The sequence below is a fragment of the Candoia aspera genome, chromosome 2 (genome assembly GCF_035149785.1).
Source record: "Candoia aspera isolate rCanAsp1 chromosome 2, rCanAsp1.hap2, whole genome shotgun sequence".
Classification (NCBI taxonomy): Eukaryota; Metazoa; Chordata; class Lepidosauria; order Squamata; family Boidae; genus Candoia; species Candoia aspera.
Genome location: NC_086154.1, coordinates 27221294 through 27243730, shown reverse-complemented (window position 1 = coordinate 27243730; position 22437 = coordinate 27221294). Strand labels below are relative to the sequence as shown.

At 40.0% G+C, this 22437-nt stretch overlaps 1 protein-coding gene across 1 annotated transcript; it reads right to left on the bottom strand.

The window, feature by feature from the left end:
* Positions 1-2180: 2180 nt before the first annotated feature.
* Positions 2181-20491, bottom strand: KBTBD8 (kelch repeat and BTB domain containing 8). The gene is made up of 4 exons (XM_063291545.1): positions 20325-20491; positions 15643-15853; positions 11761-12875; positions 2181-3371 (listed from the first exon to the last, which is right to left on the bottom strand). Exons 1-4 carry the CDS (start codon positions 20338-20340, stop codon positions 2908-2910), a joined length of 1806 nt encoding a protein of 601 aa, XP_063147615.1. The 5' UTR covers positions 20341-20491; the 3' UTR covers positions 2181-2907.
* Positions 20492-22437: the final 1946 nt, after the last annotated feature.

The window sequence follows — 22437 nt, the reverse complement described above, 5'->3', positions numbered from 1 at the left end:
TAGCACCAATTCCCACCTCTAGCTGGTTGCAAAGGCGGCCAGGGGCAGGATTAGATACCATAGACCAGTTTTTTTCACTGCATAGTCTACAGCAGTGTTTTTCAACCTTGGCAACTTTTTAAGATATGTGGACTTCAACTCCCAGAATTCTGCAGCCAGCATGCTGGCTGTGGAATTCTGGGAGTTGAAGTCCACATATCTTATAGTTGCCAAGGATGAGAAACACTGCTGTAGACTATGCAGTTTTACATGACTGGAATTTCCAAACCTGAGCACTATTGAGGCAAGAGTTGAAAATGAAGTTACCATCTTTCATAACACTAAGTAATGAACCAACTGCAACTATCTAGCATGTATTCTTGGTATCTTAATGTGCTTAAGCAACAGTAATGCAAGAAAGAAAGACACACACAGACACACATCAATATCTAGACTACTGTACCTCCAGCATGGTATATGAAAAAGCCCAAAGAAAAAGCTGCTTGCTCAGACTCTGGAAGATGAGGTATGTAACAGAATGAGGCTTTATTATCCATTTAGTTTCACAGTCATGTTTTCTATATACAGTATTGTGCAAGATTTAAAACATACAAAGTCAAGTGGGATAAATATTTATTTACTGTGGATTGTAGCCCATATTTATTAAGTCATGGTTTTAAATTTGTGATTAGCTCTCTCACCTAAAGGTTGATTGATTTGATTCAGTCAGAAGTGGCAACCCATCTTGGATAAAGGACAATTCATCATTTAAAACAAGCCTTAAACTGAACCAAGATCCCTTTCTTGAGGATCAATGCTACCCTAAGAATTGCCAGTTAAGAAATGCATTCTCAGATGCATCAATGCTACCTAGACATGCAAAACAAAAGCAAAAATTCTGACTATGTTGCTTCAAATATAGAATTAGAAATGTAATATAAAAAAGTACTGGACTGTTTTCTCAATTCTACAAGTTTTTATGGTAGATTTCCAAAAATAACTATCCTAGGACCATAAAGCAAGCTCAGTAGTGCAAACTTTCACATTACTCCAGAAACAAATAGAGGGCAGAAAGCCGGAAGTGAGTTACAAGGATCCAGGGATACTGGCAAAAGCCAGAATTGCTTTTGCATTATCCTGAATTGGAGTGTAGGGGACATATTTTTGAGTAACAGTTCACCAACTCCAAGTCATACACATGCTAAAATGGCAATAGTGGAAGCCATAAATACTTAGTCTGCTGTGCTGTTAGAAGAAGGCCCAATATTACATGCTTCCAACAGCTACCTATATCATTGCATTCCAATACATTTATCCGGAAGCAAATCATATTGTGGGGTTTATGGCCAACTATGTACGAGTGTTTTAAGCTACGCTGTCAGAATTATTGGAGAATGGACAAAACAAAGTGCCTTTAGTGCTTAACTTTCAAAGGTGGAACAAGTATTTCCAAAAGGCCATTAAGACTATCCTTATGTTATATATGAACCAGCAACACACAAGATATTTAAATAAAATAGGTGTCCATGCACAAAGCAGCAAGGAGTGTGTTTAAAACTAGAGACATTAATACTACTGACTGCCTTGCATAGCAGCCCCATTTGACCCATTTCAGACTTACATATATGAAAATTGTACTAGCACCATTGGGTTTGAGCCCTTTATGAAGTGACCAACATATTCAGCTGCTTTTGAACCTTTACATTTAATTGGCAGGAAATAACTCTCCTAATACTACTGGAAGATAAAGGAACCACCTAAACTTAAAATTAAGTATACAAAAGAGAAGCAATGTAGCTGTCTGAAGGAGGGCAGCTCTTTCTCAAATGGGAACTTGCATTCTGCTGCAATTTTAAATGTATTTCTTTTAAGCTGCATGCAAAATGTAGACACCTCTAATCAAACTGTAGGTTTCAATGAAGCCATATGCGAAGAGGAGGTGACACAATCCCTTCATGATACAAAACCCACAACTTCTTTCTGCAAATTTGAATCCACACTATTTATGTGGAGTTGTTTAGATTCAGAAGTAAAAAAAAATAGTGAGCTAGAAGAGTTCTGCAATGAAAAGAGGGAAAAATCCAAAACCAGGAATAGAAACACTCCTAGCTGACAAGAGGAAATATTTGCAATGTTATTTCTCCCAAAGGAGATGTTACAACATACTTGGTGAAAGGAGCATCCAAACTTTTGCACCTACCGTATTGACAATAATCTTATTTTGAATCTGTAAACAACTGCACATAAATAGTAATTATACATTCAAATTTGCAGAAAGATGTTGTGGGTTTTGTACTATGTAGAAATTGTGTCACCTTTTGTTCACTTATGGATTCACTGAAATACATAATTTGACCAGGTGTGCCTAAACTTTCACATGCAACTTACTACAATGTATAAACTTAAAATATTTCAGTACCATTTCAACAAATAGAAGAGAGCTGGGTTTGTGTTTATTTACCGTCACTGAACCAAAAATATCAAACCATTGATATTGCCTCACATTTTACCCGTATTTTAAATAAGAAGTCACATCAAGCTTGCTCTCTTCACCTTGCCTATTCATGTTCAATTTGTTCACTCCGTAGTGCATAGTTACCCAATCTACCTACTCTTGCTTTTAGTCAAACTGTCATTCTAGAATATGATCAAATGAGAAAATGTTGATAATTGCACTTTGTAACCCATTCCATACTCTGCAGGAAAATATCCATTACGAACCTAAACGACTAATTCCCTCTCCCCACTGCAACCTTTAAAGAGCACCCATTCCCATGTATATATAAAAAAACTAAAAGCCGTCAATTTCAGCCCACATTAAATACTGACAGAATTGAATCCATTTTTCTTAAAAACAGATGTTTCTGGTAGCACAGAACACCAAAGTCACTGCGGCCTTTTACCAATGAAAGGGAGAAGGGAGAGAAGTCAAATAACTTTCTGAAGACACTGTGGATACAATTTAGCAACAACACATTCAAAATGACGTCCAAGATCCCAAAGCTTATCTGGAGTTTCATACACTTTCTGCCACTGGTCATTAGCTTCATCATACTGATAAAGAGAATTTTTCCTGCTGGTTCTGAAGACATGTTCTTCAACTGTGACTTGAGTAGCTCGAACAAACAAATGAAGTTTATTTTTCAGGACAACAAGTTTAATATATGGATTAATGGACTGATCACATGGGAAGTCCTTCTTTCGAGTCCATTTGTTCAATTCAATATCATAAGCTTCTATAGTAAACATACGTTGATGGTTTTCACAGGTTCCAGCAATGTAGTAGATAGAGTTATTGTAGACAGCTGCCAAACCCTGGATCCTAGGCACAGTCATAGGAGTTAAGAAACCCCAATAATCTTTTTGAGGATCATAGCAGAGGAAGAATTCTCCTAAGGGACAGAAAGGGAGAGAAACTAAAATGTGAAGAACTTAACAGTCTGCCTTAAGACACTACTAAGTAACCTGAAAAGCAATGGATTAAGACTTCTACTGCAGTTTCCTCAAAGTAACTGACCAACAGTAACATGAATAATTTCTGACAAGTGATCAGATATTTATGCATCATACAGAAAATTAAGCTTGTTTTCCTAAAATATTTCTGGAAGGCAATATATGATACCAGAAAATATTTATTAACTTTGTATACTACCAAATCATGTGACTCAGGGGTCTCTCATCATATTGGGTTGTAAAACACATCCGTAATTTTGAAACCTTAACAAAATGGCTGCAACTGTGGGCACAGCTAATTATAAAACATTCATACACCAGAAGGTAAACTAGTTTATTTTAATATCAGCCTTCTCTGAGAGCAACCTACAACCATTTTCAAACAAAGGAAAAGTTCTCAGCTAAAACCATCAAGCCAACAATGCTTAAAACCAATTTTAAAAATACAAAAATTAAAACATTAATTTTTTATTGATGTTAAATTACTAAAATTTAAAGTTTAAATTTTAAACATTAAAATTAAAGTTCTAATAGAAGTGAATTATTAAAGAATTAAAGTTCTTTTAATTAGAAAACCCAAATAAAGGCAACCTCAGGCAATCTGATCCCAGAGTAGTCGTTACTACATAAATGACTGGGTGAACAGCCATGGCATGTCTTCAGTTGCTTTCTGAAGGGGTGTGTGTGTGTGTGTGTGGAGGCAGCTTAACATCTCTTAAGAGAGGGTTCCATAACTGGGCCACTGTCACCAAGAAGGCTTACTTCTGGCTACCAAATGTGAGTCAAACTCACCAGTAGGTCCACAAGCAGGGTCTCCCAGCTGACTTTTATGCTTGAGTTTGATGGTACAGTGGGATACAATATTTTAATTATCTGGGTCCTAGTTGTCCCAGGCAAAACTGAGGCTGTAGTTCACAGGAAACCAGTGCAATGCATTCAGAACTTGTGATATGGACCCCTCCTTTAGCTACGTCACTTAGCTATGAGGTGGCGGTTCTCCGTACCAGTTGCAACCTTCCTGATCATCTTTGAGGTATCTCCGCATGACAGTGCATTGCAATAATAACCAATCAAGTAGCTATTAAGGCATGGACCACTGAGAGTAGGCTATCTGTGTCCAAGAAATATTGTAGCTGATATACCAGCTGAAGGTGGGCATCAGCCCTTGTTATTAAGGCCCCCTGTGCTCTAGTAACAAACTGGAATCAAGGACAACCTATGTACAAATTCTTTCAGGTTGCAGTACTTCATCCAATACAGAACATCTTCCCACCTCTGGACCTGAGGATTACTTCAGTATTTCCATTTTATCTAGATTCAATTTGTTATTCCTCATCATAGCTACAGACAACACTCAAGCACCAGTACAACTTCTCCTGATTCATGTGGAAAGAAAAGCCAGAGCTGAATGTCATCAGCATAGTGATAACTACACTCCAAATCTCTGGATGACCACCTCCAGCAGTTGTACACATTAAACAGGAGTCAAACAGAATCTCCCACGGCTACTCTCTGGTGATAGTCCTACAAGTAGGAATGGTAACACAGTGCCTTCAATTTCCAACCCACTGAACCACTCTGATAATATGCCATAACCAGCTGTTGAGAGTCAACATAGTAACATTTCCAAGTCTCTCTTCTGAAATCAGGGCAACCAAGGCTATTGCTATGTTATTCAGGCCTGAAAATGACATGAAATGGATCAGATAAGTGTAGCAGAATAGCCAGCATCCTTTACAGCAACTTGCCCAAGAAAGGAATATTTGTAACTGGGTGGTTTATTCGAACTCCCAAGGTTCAGGGACTTCAAGGCAGTTATGCAAACCTTAGGTAAAAAGGCAGTGACCACTCCCTGGAGGCACCCAATCATACCCTTCCTCCTGGAATTTAACCATATTGGATAAGGGCACAATTAGTTAGCCTATCTCTATAAGTATCTGGTGGCAGTAAAGAAACTGATCTTATACTGTCTTAGCAGGCCCCAAACGGTCATAGGATCATCAAGAATTGTGGCATCAAATTTAAAGCAGATTTTATTCAACTTTATTCTCCAAATGCATCACAAATCTATCACAGTTGGCTACTGAATGGTCAGCCAAACCTATCTCAAGACAAAACTTGAGCAGCCTGGTCACAAAATGAGAAAACCCTGCCGGGCAATGTGAATGCAATGATGATGGGGAAGCAAGACCTCTTCATCACTACACAGTAGGGGCAAGTGTACACACTGACCTGCACTCTATTGAATTCACTGTGAGAACTGTGCTTTTCCAAAATTGGTCAGTGAAAGAGGAGGAGGAGTTGTTTCATAACCTTTGGTCTATAAGTCATCTAAATATAAGTTAATAAAAACACAACAAATATGTTTGCCTTGTTCATTAAAAATGTTGACAAAACTCAATATTATATCCATAAACTTTTAAAATTCCAGTCCATTGGAAACATCCACAAGTTTTATCAGAAACAAGTAGCTGCCCACTGCAAACATAGTAATGGAGTGCAGAGTCCTTACTTAATCGTGTTTATCTATCTATCATTCTTAAACTTAGCTACAAAAGTAGTGTGAGCTGTATACCTAGAAGTTCTGAACAATGCCAATCTTTAAATTAAAATCCATTCAAGATATCTGATATAACATTAATGCATTTCACATCTGTATCAAGCCACATTAGAAAAAAATAATTAAGATACTTACGCATATTCACAGGAACCTTCACTTTATTCTCTTCTACATCACTACATTAAATCTCTTATAGCTTGTTCCATAAGGGTTTAACCAAGCATAATAAATATTCACTTCCCTAGGGAGAATATATTGGTTCCAGACATGCAGATGCTAATCCTGAGCCTATGTTATTCAGCAGACTCTAGCTTTAAGTCTACCCTTTCTGTACCTCTACAGAAAACAGCACATGCACCCTGGCCAGCTGCCTCCAATTCAACACATCAGGAGGTTAATAATTTGGGGAGGGTTGAATCAGAAGGCATTCACTAGAAACCTTTCCATTTATAGTGCAAACAGCATTCAAATGTTTTGCACCAGTAACAGAGAACAAAATAATAGTTCAGCTGTAGAAGTAAGCCTTTATCTCCTTTGGTTTACTGACTTCATCAAAGCCCAGTGAGTGCTGTTATTATCACAATTACTGCAATTTTTATATCCCATCTTTTAAGATACAAATCACATGGTTTACAGGCAACATTTTAGAATGTTTCCCACACCTTAATTAGTGGCAATGACCATGTGAGGAGAAAAGGAATCCAGTAGAAGCAGGCTTCTAAGATGATCTTTCCCCTCTCTTCAGAGATTCAGACGTTAGTGTAAAGGTGTTTGTAACCCAAACATGCAAGTTTTCAAGCAAGTTTTTTAAAATAAACATGCATACATTTGTACAGTGTTGGACAAGATCAACTGGGAATATGATATGAAAATGGGGAATTCCTATCTTCACTATGGTTCCATCTGAAATCAGTCCTGGCTGCTATTCGCAATTGAAGGCAATATTAACTGGTGCCAAATGGGAATTTTCTTTCCATGCAAACGGCAGGTGTGTATGAGTGTGTGTTGGTGTGTGGGGATGGGGTGATGGTGGTAATTCAGATTAGGATTGTGGTGAGTTAATACTCTTTGTATCAGAATCCAGAAGTAGTGTGGGCAACTTTTCCATTCCCCTGATAAGTTTTTTAAAAACCCTGCATGCAGGGCACTTCTGGGGAAGAAATGGCGAACTCAAGACACCAGCGACCAAAGCGGAATGAAGAGCTGGCAAGGGGACTGGCTCTTTGTAATTACTCTCCAAGCAAGGAGAGGAGTTTCGATCACCCACAAGTGCTCCAGACAGGTGCTTCTCGTGAGGAGACCACAAGACAGTGGTCTCCAGCAGTTTTAGAGCTCTGGGAGACAAGGGAATAGCCATCTTGCTCAAACTGCAGTTGGCACCATTAAAAGGACACTGCGTTCACATACCTCCTTTTCTTTTGGAACTTGTTTGTTAACTGCTCTTCAGCTATTGGGAATCTTTAGATTGACAGGTTTTACAATACTGGGTGAGTTTCCTTCAATCCTTAGCAAAAGAAATTTTAAATACAAGTTTAAGAACTTTTAAAAAATTGGGGGGAGGAGGAATAAACAGCAAAAGAGTGATTAAAACTTTGATTTTAGAAAGTTACAAATGGACTAAGGATCCAAATAAATTTGAAATAAGGCTTTTGAATTAATTATAAGAATCCTTCCTGTGGGAAAATGCTTTTGTGTTGAATTCTTTTTAAAAAAAACATGATAGGATGAGGCTTTGAAGGTTGGACACTAGAGTGAACTAGAAGGAGCTAAAGATTGCAATTAAAGGAAAAGTATACTTAAATTTAATTTATTAATATAGAGTAAAATATTTTAACACTGGACATATTGAAGGTATTTTTGAACAATGGACCCAGAAGTTAATTTTTAGAGTGTCTGCCTCTATAGATAGCCTGTGTTTAAAAGATGTTATGAAAGAGGAATAAGTTTTACTTGACAAGATTGAGACTGATCTGAAAGTGGATTTAAAAATGACAGGCTGCAAGAATGATATGGAAAAAGATGCTACACTGGACATACAAAACAAAATGGCTGATGTCTTAATAATTAAAAGAGAAATACAAATAATAAACCAAAAGAGTGACCTGGATAATTTTCCTCTACTGGATTTACAAAAGAGGCTTGCTAAATCTTTGAAGAATTTTGTCAGAAGGGATAAAGAAAAAATAAAAAGAAATAAAGTTCTATGACATTATTTGAAGAGACTAAAGATCAAGATTGTTAAAAGTTAAAGGAATATAAAGTTGGTTTATTTGATCAAAGTTAAAATAGATATGTTGTCATCTCTGGTAACCCTTAATGGACTTTTACTGATCAGGATTGAAATTACGAGGTTTTAAGGACTTGCTTATAGATAAGAGACGGCATATTAGATGGCATATAGATAAGAGATGGCATTCTTATCCATTTTCTTGAAGAGCCAGTTTGGTCTAGTGGTTAAGGCAATGGGCCAGAAACCAGGAGACTGAGAGTTCTAGTCCTGCCTTGGGCACGAAGCCAGCTGGGTGACTTTGGGCCAGTTACTCTTTCTCAGCCCAACTCACCTCACAGGGTTGTTGCTGTGGGGAAAATAGGAGGAAGGAGTATTTGGTATGGTCACCACCTTGAGTTATTTATAAAAATAATAAAGGCGGGATAGAAAATAAATAAATAAAATATGGGAAGAAGAGATCATTTGTTTTAAGAGAAGGTGATAAGTTACTATCATATGTTATATTTACTATCATATGTTTATAAATATGTTTATATTTGTTGTGATGAAGGGGGAAGTCATTTCTTTATATTTTTTTTTCTTTTTCTTTTCTGCACCTATTTTTGTTTGTATTAGTTTTTTATTATTGTAATTATAATTTTAATACAAGTACTATTAAAAATAGGAATTTCAATAATATTAAGCTTAAATTTTAAAATATTTATAACAGAACCACAGAGACCATTCCAAACATGTACACGTTAGATTTTTTTTTTTTGCCAAACTTATAGGAATTTTAAGGGCTAAGATACCATTCCAACAGCAGCTTTAATATAAATGAAAGGACTGCAGATGCCACTTTCTCTCAATAATTATTTTAATATTAAATTATCTGGATCTCAGCATACAGTTACAGTTAGCCCATAAAGCAGGAATCCTGAAGTTGTTTAGGTTGACAGCACATTTGCATTTTGAGAAAATGTTGCAGATTCCCCACAAAAGGGCTGCCACATGATCAGATGATGGAGGGGAAGAAAGAATTATGCACATGGGAGCAAGTTGGATGAATGGTGGTAGAAGCCAAAGGCAGCACATAGGCACAGTTGGCAGACAAAAGGCTGTTGGTCACACTGAAAATGCCTCAATGGATCTAGGCAGATCTAGGCTCAACCGGTGGCAGCACCCAACAAATCTAGGCTGTTCTCGGAAGGTAAACAGAGGCAGCCCTGGTGAGGACTTGGGTAGGCAACTGCCTGGGAATTCCAGAGTTGCTGGTTTGACAGGAGGAGGAGGAGGAGGAGGAGGACGACAACAACAACGGCAGACCAAGCCACTTCTACACCTCTGCTCAGAAAACTGTATGGATCTAGTCATTAGGAGTTCAGCTCAACTTGAGCTTCTTTTTAACAATTACAAGTTTCCAGGCCTGAGTCTCCCTCTCCTGTGGTACAACTTCAACTCTAAAAGCAGGTTTTGAACCACTGGACAGTTAATTTCTCAGAACTGACTAGTGAGCAGCACTGTGCGCCAGTTACGCCACTTCCTGGAGCGAGAGACCCTTCGAACGGTCACTCACGCCCTGGTCATCTCCCAGATAGACTACTGCAATGTGCTCTACATGGGGCTACCCTTGAAGAGTATCCGGAAGCTGCAGTTGGTTCAAAATGCAGCCACGCGAACAGTGATGAGTGCTCTGAGATCAGCACACGTAACACCTCTGCTGCGCGAGCTGCATTGGTTGCCAGTATGCTTCTGGGTCCAATTCAAGGTGTTGGTTATCACCTTTAAAGCCCTACATGGCACGGGTCCAGGTTACCTAAGGGACCGTCTTATCCCCATTACATCAGCCCGTTCCACCCGATCGTGCAGAGAGGGCATGTTGCAGACCCCATCTGCAAGAGAATTCCATCTGGTGGGGTCCAGGAGGCGGGCCTTCTCTGCAACAGCTCCTGCCCTTTGGAATACCCTTCCCCCAGAAGTGAGGTTAGCCCCCTCCCTCCTGGACTTCAAAAAACAGCTGAAGACCTGGTTTTGCTGCCTTGCCTGGAATAGGGAGGGGAAGAGCCATTCTTGGGGCTGGCTGATTCCCTAGTGCTGCGGGGACCAGTTTTATGCCCTTATGGTTTGAATTAGATCCGCCATGGCTTGGATTTTACTGCATTTTACTCTGATTGATTAATGGCTGTATTTAAGATTTTATGGAATTTTAAATTCTTGTTACTGTGAACTGCCCAGGGTCCCCCGCCTGGGGGAGATGGGCGGTGATAAAAATTTGATAAATAAAATAAATAACACCTTAATTCAACAAAAATTATTCAGGTTGGCACAATACAGGCATTTTATAATACAGTAGCTTCTTAGGGTAAATAGGACTCTGAGTTGCTTTTTTCATTTTTTTAAAATAAATTCAGTTCTAAAGCTTTATTCAGTTAATGAATCCCTTCAAAAATTCAGCATAGTTTAGGACAGCTGTAACAAAAAATACATGATTTAGTTTTAAGAGAACATAGTAACTTCTGTAAGAGCTCATACTTCACTCCTTCTGGCACAACCACACACTGAATTTAAAAGTGGTTTTGTTTTGTTTTTGATTAGTTGTGACTGTGATGGAGTTCCTCTTGTGGAAATGCCAGTAGTACTGGGATTTGCTGGTATCAAAAAGATGGATAAAAAGTAAAATATTGTCTTCTTCCCTACTAATCTGACTATAGTTAACAACTGCCTCTTTTTATCGTTAATTACAATGTATGTATAACCTTCAATAGTCCAAACATTAGGAAATTTGGAAGGAAAAAGATGAATGATGGAATAACACTTTCAGAGGCAGAACTATGCATAACACCTTGAAAGTAAAGAGCAATTTTAATGCATTCAGCTATTCTGTCAGTGGTTCTCCCTATAAGCTTCCATACTGTCTACAGAGTATAAGTGATTCCTATTGTAGGCTACAGGTAGTCCTCACTTCATAACCACAATAGGGACCAGAAAATTGGTTGTTAAGCAGTGTGGTTGTTAAGTGAGTCGCCATGTGACTGGACCCGATTTTACAACCATTTTTACGACAGTCGTTAAGTGAATCCAGCTCCTCCAACAGACATTTTTGGCTGGAAACTGGCCAAAAAAGGTCACAAAATGCGATCATATGACTGCAGGACGTCGCAACTGGATATAAATGCGAGCCAGCTGCCAAGTGCCCTAATTGTGATCATGTGACTGTGGGAGTGGTGCAACAGTTTGCGATGGTCATAAGTGTAAGTACAGGATGTAAAGCACTTTTTCCAAGGCCATCGTAACTTCGGACCGTTGTTAAATGAATGATGGTTAAGCGAGGACTACCTGCGTATCAGAACACCACCTCAACAGCAAGCCAAAGTATTATGAGGTATAAAAACAAGTGATATGCACCATGGCATAATTTAGCTCTGTACAAGATCCTCCATTCTGTATGGTATAATTAGCAGGGAAACTACTGGCAGCGATCAATCTCGCTCTCCTTCCAATACTTCAATTCTCAATGCTAACTTCAACTCTCACCATATCCCCAGACAAAGCATCTTACCCTGTAAAACATAGATATTCTCTTTATATTCCACAGCATTATGAAATTCCATTGCTACAGGCATTGGACAGACAGCTGTCCAGCAGTTCTCTTGACCGTCATAACATTCCACAGATTTCAGGGAGTTGCGCCCATCTCCTTCATAAACCCGACCACCTATTGCGTAGAGTTTACCGCAGCAATGAACCAGTCTGCAGCCTATCCTGGCACGAAGCAGCGGAGCTTTAGGGATCCATCTATTGCCGGAAGGATCGTACATCCAAAAATCACTTTCTGCTTTGTGGTCTATGGAAACCTCACTGCTGCTTGGTCTGTACCCTCCAGCAATATAAATGTCATTGTCAGGTGAGACGAGAATCCCCACTTCCCTCAAATCATTAGGTGGTTTGCATAGTTTGAACACTCTCCCTGTAATGGAGTCTAAACAAGGCACTGTTTGTTTCTTTCCTGAGTGTCTGTGGGCAGCATCAAAGCAGATGATCATTTCTGAAGCAGTCATTCCAAGCCTCTGCGTATAGCCATTGGCACTACTCTGTCCTTTCTGTACACAGTTTTGGGCTACAGCCTGTGCAAACATGGGAGGAATTTTCTCTATGAATGCTTCATCCAGTAGCGGCACACGGATGCATTTGGCAAAAATTTCTGGCAAATGGCCTTCTCTTTTACTGGGCTCATGCTCAAACCATCTTACAATGCTCTCATAGACGTGTTCTTCTTTGTCAACATTTAAATCGTTGCTGTCCAGTATGTTTACAAGTTGGTCTTTCTTCAATTGGAGAAACTCTTGTTCTTTGGTGACACTCAGGAACTTTTTACGAATGTAATCCTGTGATCTGATTTTCAATTCCTGATGTCCATAGTGATCAGCAAAAATAAACACCCCAATGGAGTTCTGTGGGTCCAAATGACTGATCATGTATTTAGCACACTGATCCTGAACAGAAGGGATCTGGAAGATACTAGCTGCAGTGAACAAAGCTTGGACATTGGCCTCTGTCAGTGTTACTCTGGAGGTATATGCATAGTTCAGTACTAAATGCATGGACTCGGCTTCAACACCAACAATCCGAACCTCTTTCTGGGTACTCTCGGTAAGGCCACTAGTGAACATAGATCTGCCAAAAGAAAATATGCATACAGTGAATAAAACTACAATTAACATACCAACCGTCATTTCAACTTTGTTATTAATACTCAGATCTATTTTTGTTTGTGAAACACATCATAGTTTAAAATCAGTCAGCAGAATCCTGACTTTATTAAGACTTTACCATTAAGTTTTTAACACATTTCTACACACTGAGAGTTACAGAACACTGGCTTATATGCGTGCTACTGCCGAAAGTAAGGACTGCAACACTGGTAATCAAAACGCCTCTTGCAGCCATTGAGAAAGAACTGCCTACCCTCTGTGCGTTGTCTATGTACCTATTCCCAGCAATCCAGACTAAAATGTTCATGGCTCCTGAGGCAATAAATTCAGTGTTCTCTTGCGTGTTGCATACACTGAAAACAAAACTTCAGAACAGCTGCATCATGAATGCATATATAATCAGAGTTGTTGTTATTAGTGACGGGTTTATCTAATACAACAAAGCACAGATTTAGCCTGGTAGAAGTCACGCAGAATACCTGAACAAGAAAATAGCTTTCTAACCCTGAAGAATTAAGCCACAAGCCTAGAATGATTTACCAACATTAAGTCCCACTAAGCTCAAAGACACTTCTAATGAGATATGTATAGGATTATAATACCGATGTTGAAACAAACACCATAGCTATTTATTCTGTAACAGGTTGGATAAGTTTTGATGGGCAATATAGAGTAATCCATGATACCTGAAAGAAACCTATTTGGCTATTTTCCTTTCTCTGAGGACACTCCCAGCTGGGCAGTGTTGGGATTCAGGGTTTAGTGACCGTGGCCTAGATAGCAGATTTCCTGACATTTTGCCGGCTACTGCGGCTGGCATCTTCAGAAGAAATCTGCCGCCTAGAACATAGTCACTAAACCCTGAAACTCAACACTGCCCAACAGATATTGGCATGAAAGCCTACACCAGTAGAGACTCCCAATTGCTTTGAACTCAGAAGTACTGGGATTAAATTATGGAAACAGATTACGTCTGTATTAATCTTCTCTGTAAAAAGATGCTCTTGCGGGAGATAGTTTACTTTTAAAAAATTCCCAACATCACATTATTTGAAATAGTTTATCTTGTTTTAGTAGAATTAATTTGGCATCAACCAAAAAGAGGCATCCATCCACAAGAAAATCACCCAGGCATTTGACACATCAGTATGTGCTGGTGGCAACTGGTTAGATTTTATGGATTTTATTATTCTTACACTGCATTTAACGCAACCTGTACCCAGTATATAAATGTAGCTCATCATCTCTCCCCTGCCAGCACCAGAATGACAGTAAATAGTACATTAATTCTTGCTGGCTTAAACCTTTTGTTGACTTACCTAAAACAACTGCTCTAATTCTTTGTAAATAGGGGTAAGATATGTACTACTGCTTAGGAATGAACATACTATGAAGTGTTCTACCAAAGCAGATTGCTAAAAGGAGAAGATATTAATTTAAAAGAGGAGAGTTTCTCCAAGTAACACAAGCACAATTTCTGGAAGCCACAGCACTGACATACATGTAGAAAAGGCATCTGCATAACATGTTGGGAGTTGGACCCATTATAAGGTTAGTTAACTCTCTACTCCATCCTCCCACTGATCAAAAGAATATAAAGTAGTATTAACAAAAAATCTAAAATAACAATTTTTCTTATCCATTTAAATTAACCCATCTTAGCATAAATCTCAGTTAGAAACCCTATGAAATGTGGAGACTCATGTGGAACCACAGGCTCAGGAAATAGTTTGCTGGAGATCTTACACAGATGTCCTTTCTATTGATTAAAGTATTACACTGCATGGTGGACAGAGAGAAAATGTTCTATCCCATAGTGCAAATAACCTTTTGCGAATGTATTTATGGGTGTCCCACAATCCTAAAAGGATTGTTCTAAAAGAAGGTTATATTTGCACAAGAGCTCTGCTTTGGCTGACCCTTTTCTCTTTGGCAAAGGAGGCATAACTCCCATTGGCTTTAGCTATTCCTGGCCTTTTCCAGAGGAAGAGCCTGCAAGCACCAGTTTCTGGCATCAGTAATGGGGATGAAGAAGGCATAACGTGAAGTCCCACAGGCCTGATTAGTGTATTGGATCAGATATGAAGAAAGGACATTTTCGACCCATGCTCCACACTGACTTCTGCAACTGAGCAACCAACTACATGGCACTAAGATCATATTAACCTGAGAAACTCTTTCCTGTGGCTGCACTAAGTAACCTAAACACACTAAATGCTACTCTTTGCTTATCTAGTCTGTTCTCATACTTGAGATTTAAAAATTCAGTTGTAATTTCTAACTTTCCAAGCTGGGAAAGGGAAATAGTGATTTAACTCATTATACAATGTGCTGCCACATGTCTAAAACTATAAAGCATGTGAAATAACATACTCATATTTACAATACATTTGATCCAACTTCGACAAGTTGTCACAATTCTTAGAAGTATCCAAGATGCCTTGAGAATATGTTTGGAAAAATAATTATAGACCCTGCAAATAATCACTTCAGAAGTCTAGAAATGGAACAGACAATAGTAGCCAAACTATTCTAACAGCTTTAATTCCTACATTAACTTTTTAAGTAAAAGAATGCCAGCACGTGTGTATGTCAGAAGAAAACAGCATATTCAAACGAATATGAATTAATCTGTTGCCCGTTCTCTCCCATACACACACATGTAAATACCAGTAAAAAATAGATTATTTACAAAATAAATAGTAAACTGAAAACAGAATGTTATATACCTAAAGTAAGGACTGATTGCAGCAAGGACATTCCGATGACAGGAAAATGTTTTCCCATGATCCACTTGCACCACAATATCTGTCAGCTGCCCTTCATCATACATCATTTTGAGCTGTTGGAGAATACTACAAGCGTGAAAGGGATCCATCCCACCAATGGCTGTGCTTGAAGCAGGAGTTCCATTCAATGTTTGGGAAAATTTGCTTTGTTCTGGTGAAAAATTGAAATAAATGAAGTTAGAAAAGAGTGGTGCATATCATGATAGACTCCCCTCACTTCTGGACAAAGAAGTGGACCATATTTCATTAGATATGAATGCTGGAAAATATTTTGCTCCCAGAGGAAGGATACACCAACAAATGTAAAGACATATTTCCCAAGTTTGTCCAATAATGCATCATACCCTAAGCATTTGTTTAAAAATCTCTACACAATTCAAATTTCTGAATGTTGCAAAAAAAAAAAAAAAAAAGACTCAGTACAATGCTAGGATACCTCTTCAAGATTATACATGGAAAATCTTATTTTTATCATTCTGGGAGAAAGGAAAAACAAGAAATATTATATTATGGGGGCAGTTGTATTCATTCTTATTATTTTAAAACCCAGTCATATCCTTTTCTATACTTTATATGCTCTTGCCTTCCAATGTTTAATATTTTACATGTCCCCATTAAACAATAACATAATTAACAATACGATTAACTCTCTGAAATGACAGGTTTTGTTCTTATATATATTTATAGTAAAAATAATTTTTATACAAATTAATAATTAGAAATAAAGAAAATTATTCCCAAATACACATTAGGGTTGAACGGAAGTTGCGTAACAGAAAACTAGTGAAAAACCAGGTAAATTTCAAAACATTTTGTTGATAAAACATCTGAATCTGCTTCAACTTTGGACTCCAGCTTTGATGGTAGAGTCTGAAGATATCTTTAAAGAAACCATTTCTCTATTTTTGAGGGGGAGGGGAAGTTTGATTTTCTTTTGCCTGCATGGAAGAGTGAGAAAGCATTGTTTGGTTCATGTTCATCCTGGCTGATAAAAGCTACCAGAGGAAGTCCAACCAATCAGGTGGCAAATATTGTAAATACTTACAGTAACTGAAAGATGGTTACATTATTTTCTAGAATAGCGCTGTAAAACACTTGCTAAAGAAATCTTCATTAAACCCTACCATCACAGATAACTAGTGAACTGTTTCCACAACAGTCCAGAAATAAGCTACAAGGTATCAATGAAAGCCTTGAGAAAGACATTCAGATGCCATAATGTCTACACTGACAGAAATCAGAATCATGCAGCTCTGTGACAATCCATGGAAGTGAAAGTCAGAGTTTGAAGAAGCGGGATAGAAACAGTATTGAACTTCAGTGTTGGAAAAGAATCCCAAGAATACCATGGATGCCCCCTCCCAAATCCAAACAAATAAATGGATCACAAAAGAAATCAACCCAGAGCTCTCACTTGAGACACAAATGACCAGGCTCAAATCACCTTATTTTGGACACTATATGCAATGACCCAGCTCTCTTGAGAAGTCTATAATGCCAAGGAAGGTAGAAGAAGAGGAAACAAGGATAACCAGCAGCAAGGTGGATGGACTCAATGACAATGGTGATGGGTGCACTGTTGGCAGACCTGAAGGGTCAGGTTTGGAACAGATTATCCTGGAAAAAGCCTATTGATGTGGTTGCTAAAAGTCATAATCAATCAATTACAAACCATACATTTTCTTTCTTTGACAGTATACATCTAAAGAACATCTCAGAAGTGGCTAATGCAGAGATGTGAAAAAGAGCCTGTTCTGTTTGTATGAAGCACAACAGAATTGCTGAAAGTCACCCTCTAAGTACTTGCAAAATGCCAGGATTTTGTATTCAACAGTGACTATCATTCCTTTATTGAAGATGGATAGAGGAATTCAATTATTTCAGAAGCAGTACTTAAAAAAATTTTCCCACCTTAAAAACCAAGTCAGTAGTAATAGTGTATACCTTTTTAATGGTGGCTTATGTTTGTTTAATCAGTGATGTCATCAAAGTAAACAAACCCCACATGGCACTGACATCACCGGGTCATGACCCTAAGCAGAAGTGATGTGCATAATCCTCCCCCATGACCTTGAGTCCTGCGCCACGTGTGGGGAGGATTGTGCACATCACATCTGGGGGAGGAGGGCTATGCACATCATATCTGACAAGTGGGGGGTGGGCACGTCACTTCTGCTTAGGGTCATGACCTGGTGATGTCAGTGCCTGGGTTTACTTTGATGACATCACTGATTAAACAGGCCACCCGTTAAAAAAGGTATACACTATTATTACTCAAGTCGATGCTCTCTGTATGCCAAAAGAATTCTCAAATCCACATATCCAACTGGATCCACACATCCAATTTTCTAAAATAAGAGCAGGGCTGTACTCCCCCTGAAAGAAGTAAGCTATCATTCTGGGTATGCTGTTGATCCTTATCTATCATTCAATTTACAGGAGTAGTTTTGATAAGAATCATGATTATCATGCCTGATGTGAACTGGTCAGATACGGCAATCATTATTCATATCTTGGTCACATCTTGTCTTGACTACCACAGTGTGCTCTATGAAGACCTATTCTGGGAAAATGTCCCAAAGTTGTAACTGGTAAAAAATGCAGCAGCTAGGCTACAACATGCAAGGGATCATATACCAATACTGAAAGAACAGTACAGGCTACCAAATGTTTCTCAGACATCATTTAAAACAATTGGTCCTAAACTTTAAGGCCGTACATAGGTAAAGGGAGAGATCTATAGAAGGGACCCCTTTTAAAAATACACCCAAAGTCAAAGGCCTGTCCTTCTGTCACAAAAACTGCTCTGAGAATATGACATGCTTTCATTTGGGAGTTATGTCTGGCACCCCCTTCTCAGCATTTAGAAAACATTTTTTTGGCAACCAATAAATGGTTAATTGACTTTAGTGCAAATTCTATGTCTTTGGCTTTTTATATATTTTTTTATTTGTTAGCAGCCTTGAATGTGCAACATAGATGATAAAATAATAATAAAATAACACATCAACTGTTAGCACATAACTAGAAAGAACACCAAGCCTAAAAGTCTTTCAGAGCCTTTGGCAAAATGACAAGTGAGCAATATTTCAATATAAAACCTGCTTTGGTGGTAAAGAAATGAAAGAAGCCAGGATTCCAAGAGAGGACAGATGAAGTGCTTGAGGACTTTACAAAACAGGTTCTGCTACTTTTTAAGCTAGAACATACAAGCTGGTTTTTTTTAAAAATCTGCTCAGTCGTGTCCGATTCTCACAGATTGCCTGGACAAGTCCCTGGTGACTGTAATTTTTGTGGCAATTTGATGTTATGGAAGTTTCATATACGGTACTATATATATATATATAAAAATTAAAAAAAGAGAAATCTCTCTATATATGTTAGCTCTAAATTTATCATCTTCTGGATGTTCAGGAGAATGCATAACTAGAAAGGCATGTAGAAAGGTAGGGACTCACTCCCTCAGTCCCAGACTTCTCTTGGCTGAGCTAGAGAATCAGAAAGGGAGCTGTATTTTGGACATGCAGGTTTGCTCAGTACAGGGAGGTCTGAGACAGTACAGGATGGGGATAGAGTAGTGGGGGGGGGAGGCACAGTCTCCCCATCTCCACTCTTTTTACCCTCTCACATTCCTCCAGAACACAACTCAACTTCTCTCTTAACTCCTCTGACAGATACTATTTGGAAGTTGTGAGATAAAAAGGAGCACGGAGTGCCTCAATTTCTCATTAACTTTCTTATTTCAAAACACTACCTAGTCCTCCCGAAAACCCCAACAGAGAAGAACGCCTCTTCTAAGTTAGCACTCAGCTTTGATATACTGTATCTTTGTATCTCTGATGACATTCCATCCCAAAATTAAGGCTTTCTCTTTCAATTTTTTTTTCCTCTAGGGAGAGGAACCTGGGGCCTGCACTGTTACTGAACTACAACTCCCAGCATCCTTCACCACCAGCCATGCTGACTGTGTCAGTGCAATATCTGGGCAACAGGTTCCCAACGGCAGTTTTTGTCTTCTACCCAAATTTAACACCTTGATGCTAATTGGATTAACAACGGAAGCTACTCTCCTCCTTGCGCGCCTAACCAACACCAAGTGCCACGCAAAAGCAACCTCCAGCAGACTTTCGCGGGTATAGGGTTTCTAGTCCTCACTGGGGATTCGGTCCCTATTAAGTCTGTAAGAAACGTCGTGCTATTTCTGAAGAAACTCCCGATCCGTAGGATTTCTTTCCCTGGATAACAGCAATGGTTTTGAACACCGAGAACACCCACACCCACCCATCGGATGTATTGCGATAAAAGCCAACCGCGACAACCTTTCATGCCTCTATACTGAGGGAAAAAAGAGGAGTTTTTTGTGTGTGTGTGGGGGGGGGGGGTTAAGTATCTTTAGCTAGAGTTTGGAAGGGAAGAGCAAAGCGCCTGTCCTGCCTCTCTCTCGCCACCCCGCCAAGCTTCGGGACACCCCACAAAGAGCCTCGCTCAGGCTCCCCCCAACAGGCTTCCGCCCGGCCCTCCTCCTCCTCCCTCTCCTCCCGGGGGCCCATCCAGCAAGGCCTCGAAAGCCCCTCACCGCCCCCTTCCCCGACCGCCTGAGGCCCCAGCCCCGCCATGCCCACCTCCTGTGGAAGCCATACTGCAGGGAAGGGAAGGGAAGGGAAGGGAAGGGCAGGGGAAGGCGGGCCACAGAGAGTCTGCCGCTACCGCAGGAGACCGCCACGGCTCCCCCCTTCCACCTCCGCCGGCCCAGGAAACGCCGCCGCCACTGAGCCTCTCTGTCGGCTCGGCAAAGAACGCCCCACCGCGCTCGCGAGCCGGGATTGGCGAGCGGCTCCTGCGAGGTTGCTGGGAATTGTAGTTTTCTTTTAGCCCCACTCTCTCCCCTCCGAGCTCCAGATGTCACCATCCCGAGAACTGCACCCTGGGAGTTGTAGTCCTTTCAAGGCCGGCCTCTGTCCGTCCCGAACGCTCCGTTTTGTGCGGCTGTGATTTCTGACTGCTGCGGAAATTTCCATTTAGGGTTCTTAGGGTGTGGGGGGAGAAATGTCTGCTCCTTATGCGGAGGAGGAGGAGGAGGTGGTGGTCCAGTGCATGCTGGGTCTTATCTTTGCTTTTGGCCGGGCTGCTTGCATCATAAGAAGCCCGGGTTGTCCTCATGGACCAGACCCAGGGTAAAGTGAAGCGAATGAAGGGTTCTTTTAGACGAACATGGAGGCTAGCCAATGGTTGCACTATGGCCTCCATGGTACCCCCAGGTTCAGGGTTACTGGGGGCAGCCAAGTTGGCTGGATTGGCACCTTGCAGATAAGTGCCTGCAAAACCTATTCCATCCTGTGTCCTCTGCTTCAGGGATGCTGATCAACTTTCATGCAAGAGCACATAAGCTGCCCCTTTCACAGTTCCCTCCACATAGACCCCCGCTTCATCTCACCCCATCCCCCAGCAGTCTGCTACCCCAATCTACTACCACACCCTCCCCCCAACTTGGAGGCTCAGGGTGGCAGCCACTGCCTGACAAAAAATAGGTTGTGTCACTCTGTACTAGGCTTCATGGGCTTTGGCCTTCACTGAAATATTTGACTCAGAGTATGCATTTCCACTCTACCGTCAGTCATGGGAATCACTCTGTAGTTTGGTGTCCCTTGCTCTCTATCAGCCTTACAGGGTTGTTGTGTGTGTGTGGGGGGGGGGGGGAATCATTTGCTATGCTTACACAAAGGTGCTTTCCAATTAATAGCACTTTTATGTCCTGCACTTTATTTCAGTGGTTCTTGTGGCTTTCCATATCTGCATTTGCAGAACACCGATACCTTTCTCTCACAAGGTAGCTCTTGAGGATGTTCTGCAGAAATTCCCACCGACCCATGGTCACACATAGCCCAGGCCATCCATGGCTATGGGCTACAGGGACTCATTCTCTCTCCGAGTGCTTCTTGTGAATCCTGTTTTCCTTCACGTAGCATTCCCCATAGTCCCTCTGGTTGTCAAGCTGCACCTACTGCTGTTCTGCATGACGTTGTGCCAGTTTATGCATTAATACCTAGATCTGCTTCTCCATTCGCACAGGCAGGTATGAACCAGGTACCCAGCACTGATCCCACTTGGTTTCTGGGTACTGGTGGGAGGGAAGCAGGGAATCCAACAGCTGGGGTTGTGGTAACTGCCGTCCATGCAGAATTGCTTGCCAGCATCATTGCCGGAGCAGAAGAACAGGTTGAAATACAGGCAGCAGTTTCTAAAGCGATTTCATTTTCAGCTGGTTTCTGCACAGGAGACAAGCAGTTTAAGAGTAATGTACAGAAGAGCCCTGATTCCCTCCATTTCTATGTCCATACCTTTATTATTGGCTTAAGATTTTGAAATTGCTGTAAAAACTTTTCATGCTGAAGATGAGCTCTTTGCAGGATGCAGCCAGGCAGTTTTATTAGCAACAGTGCAGATGTGGGTTGCTGTTCCCTTTTCCAGAATTGTTTTTTTTTTTTTTTGATTGAGCTACTTGGAGCTTTACAATTTTAATATGTATTTTTTAGCCATTTATGAATCTACAGTAGGGTTAACTCTATCCTATGATTCTACCCTGAAACTTTTAGATACTGGTTTTCATGATTTTGAGTTTTCAAAACCTGTTTTGGAAAGGCCACATTTAAATGAAATTAGAAAATAACCCCACCAGTCAATTAGCAAAGATAACTGATATTAACTGCTGAATGGCCATTTATTGCTACTGATGGG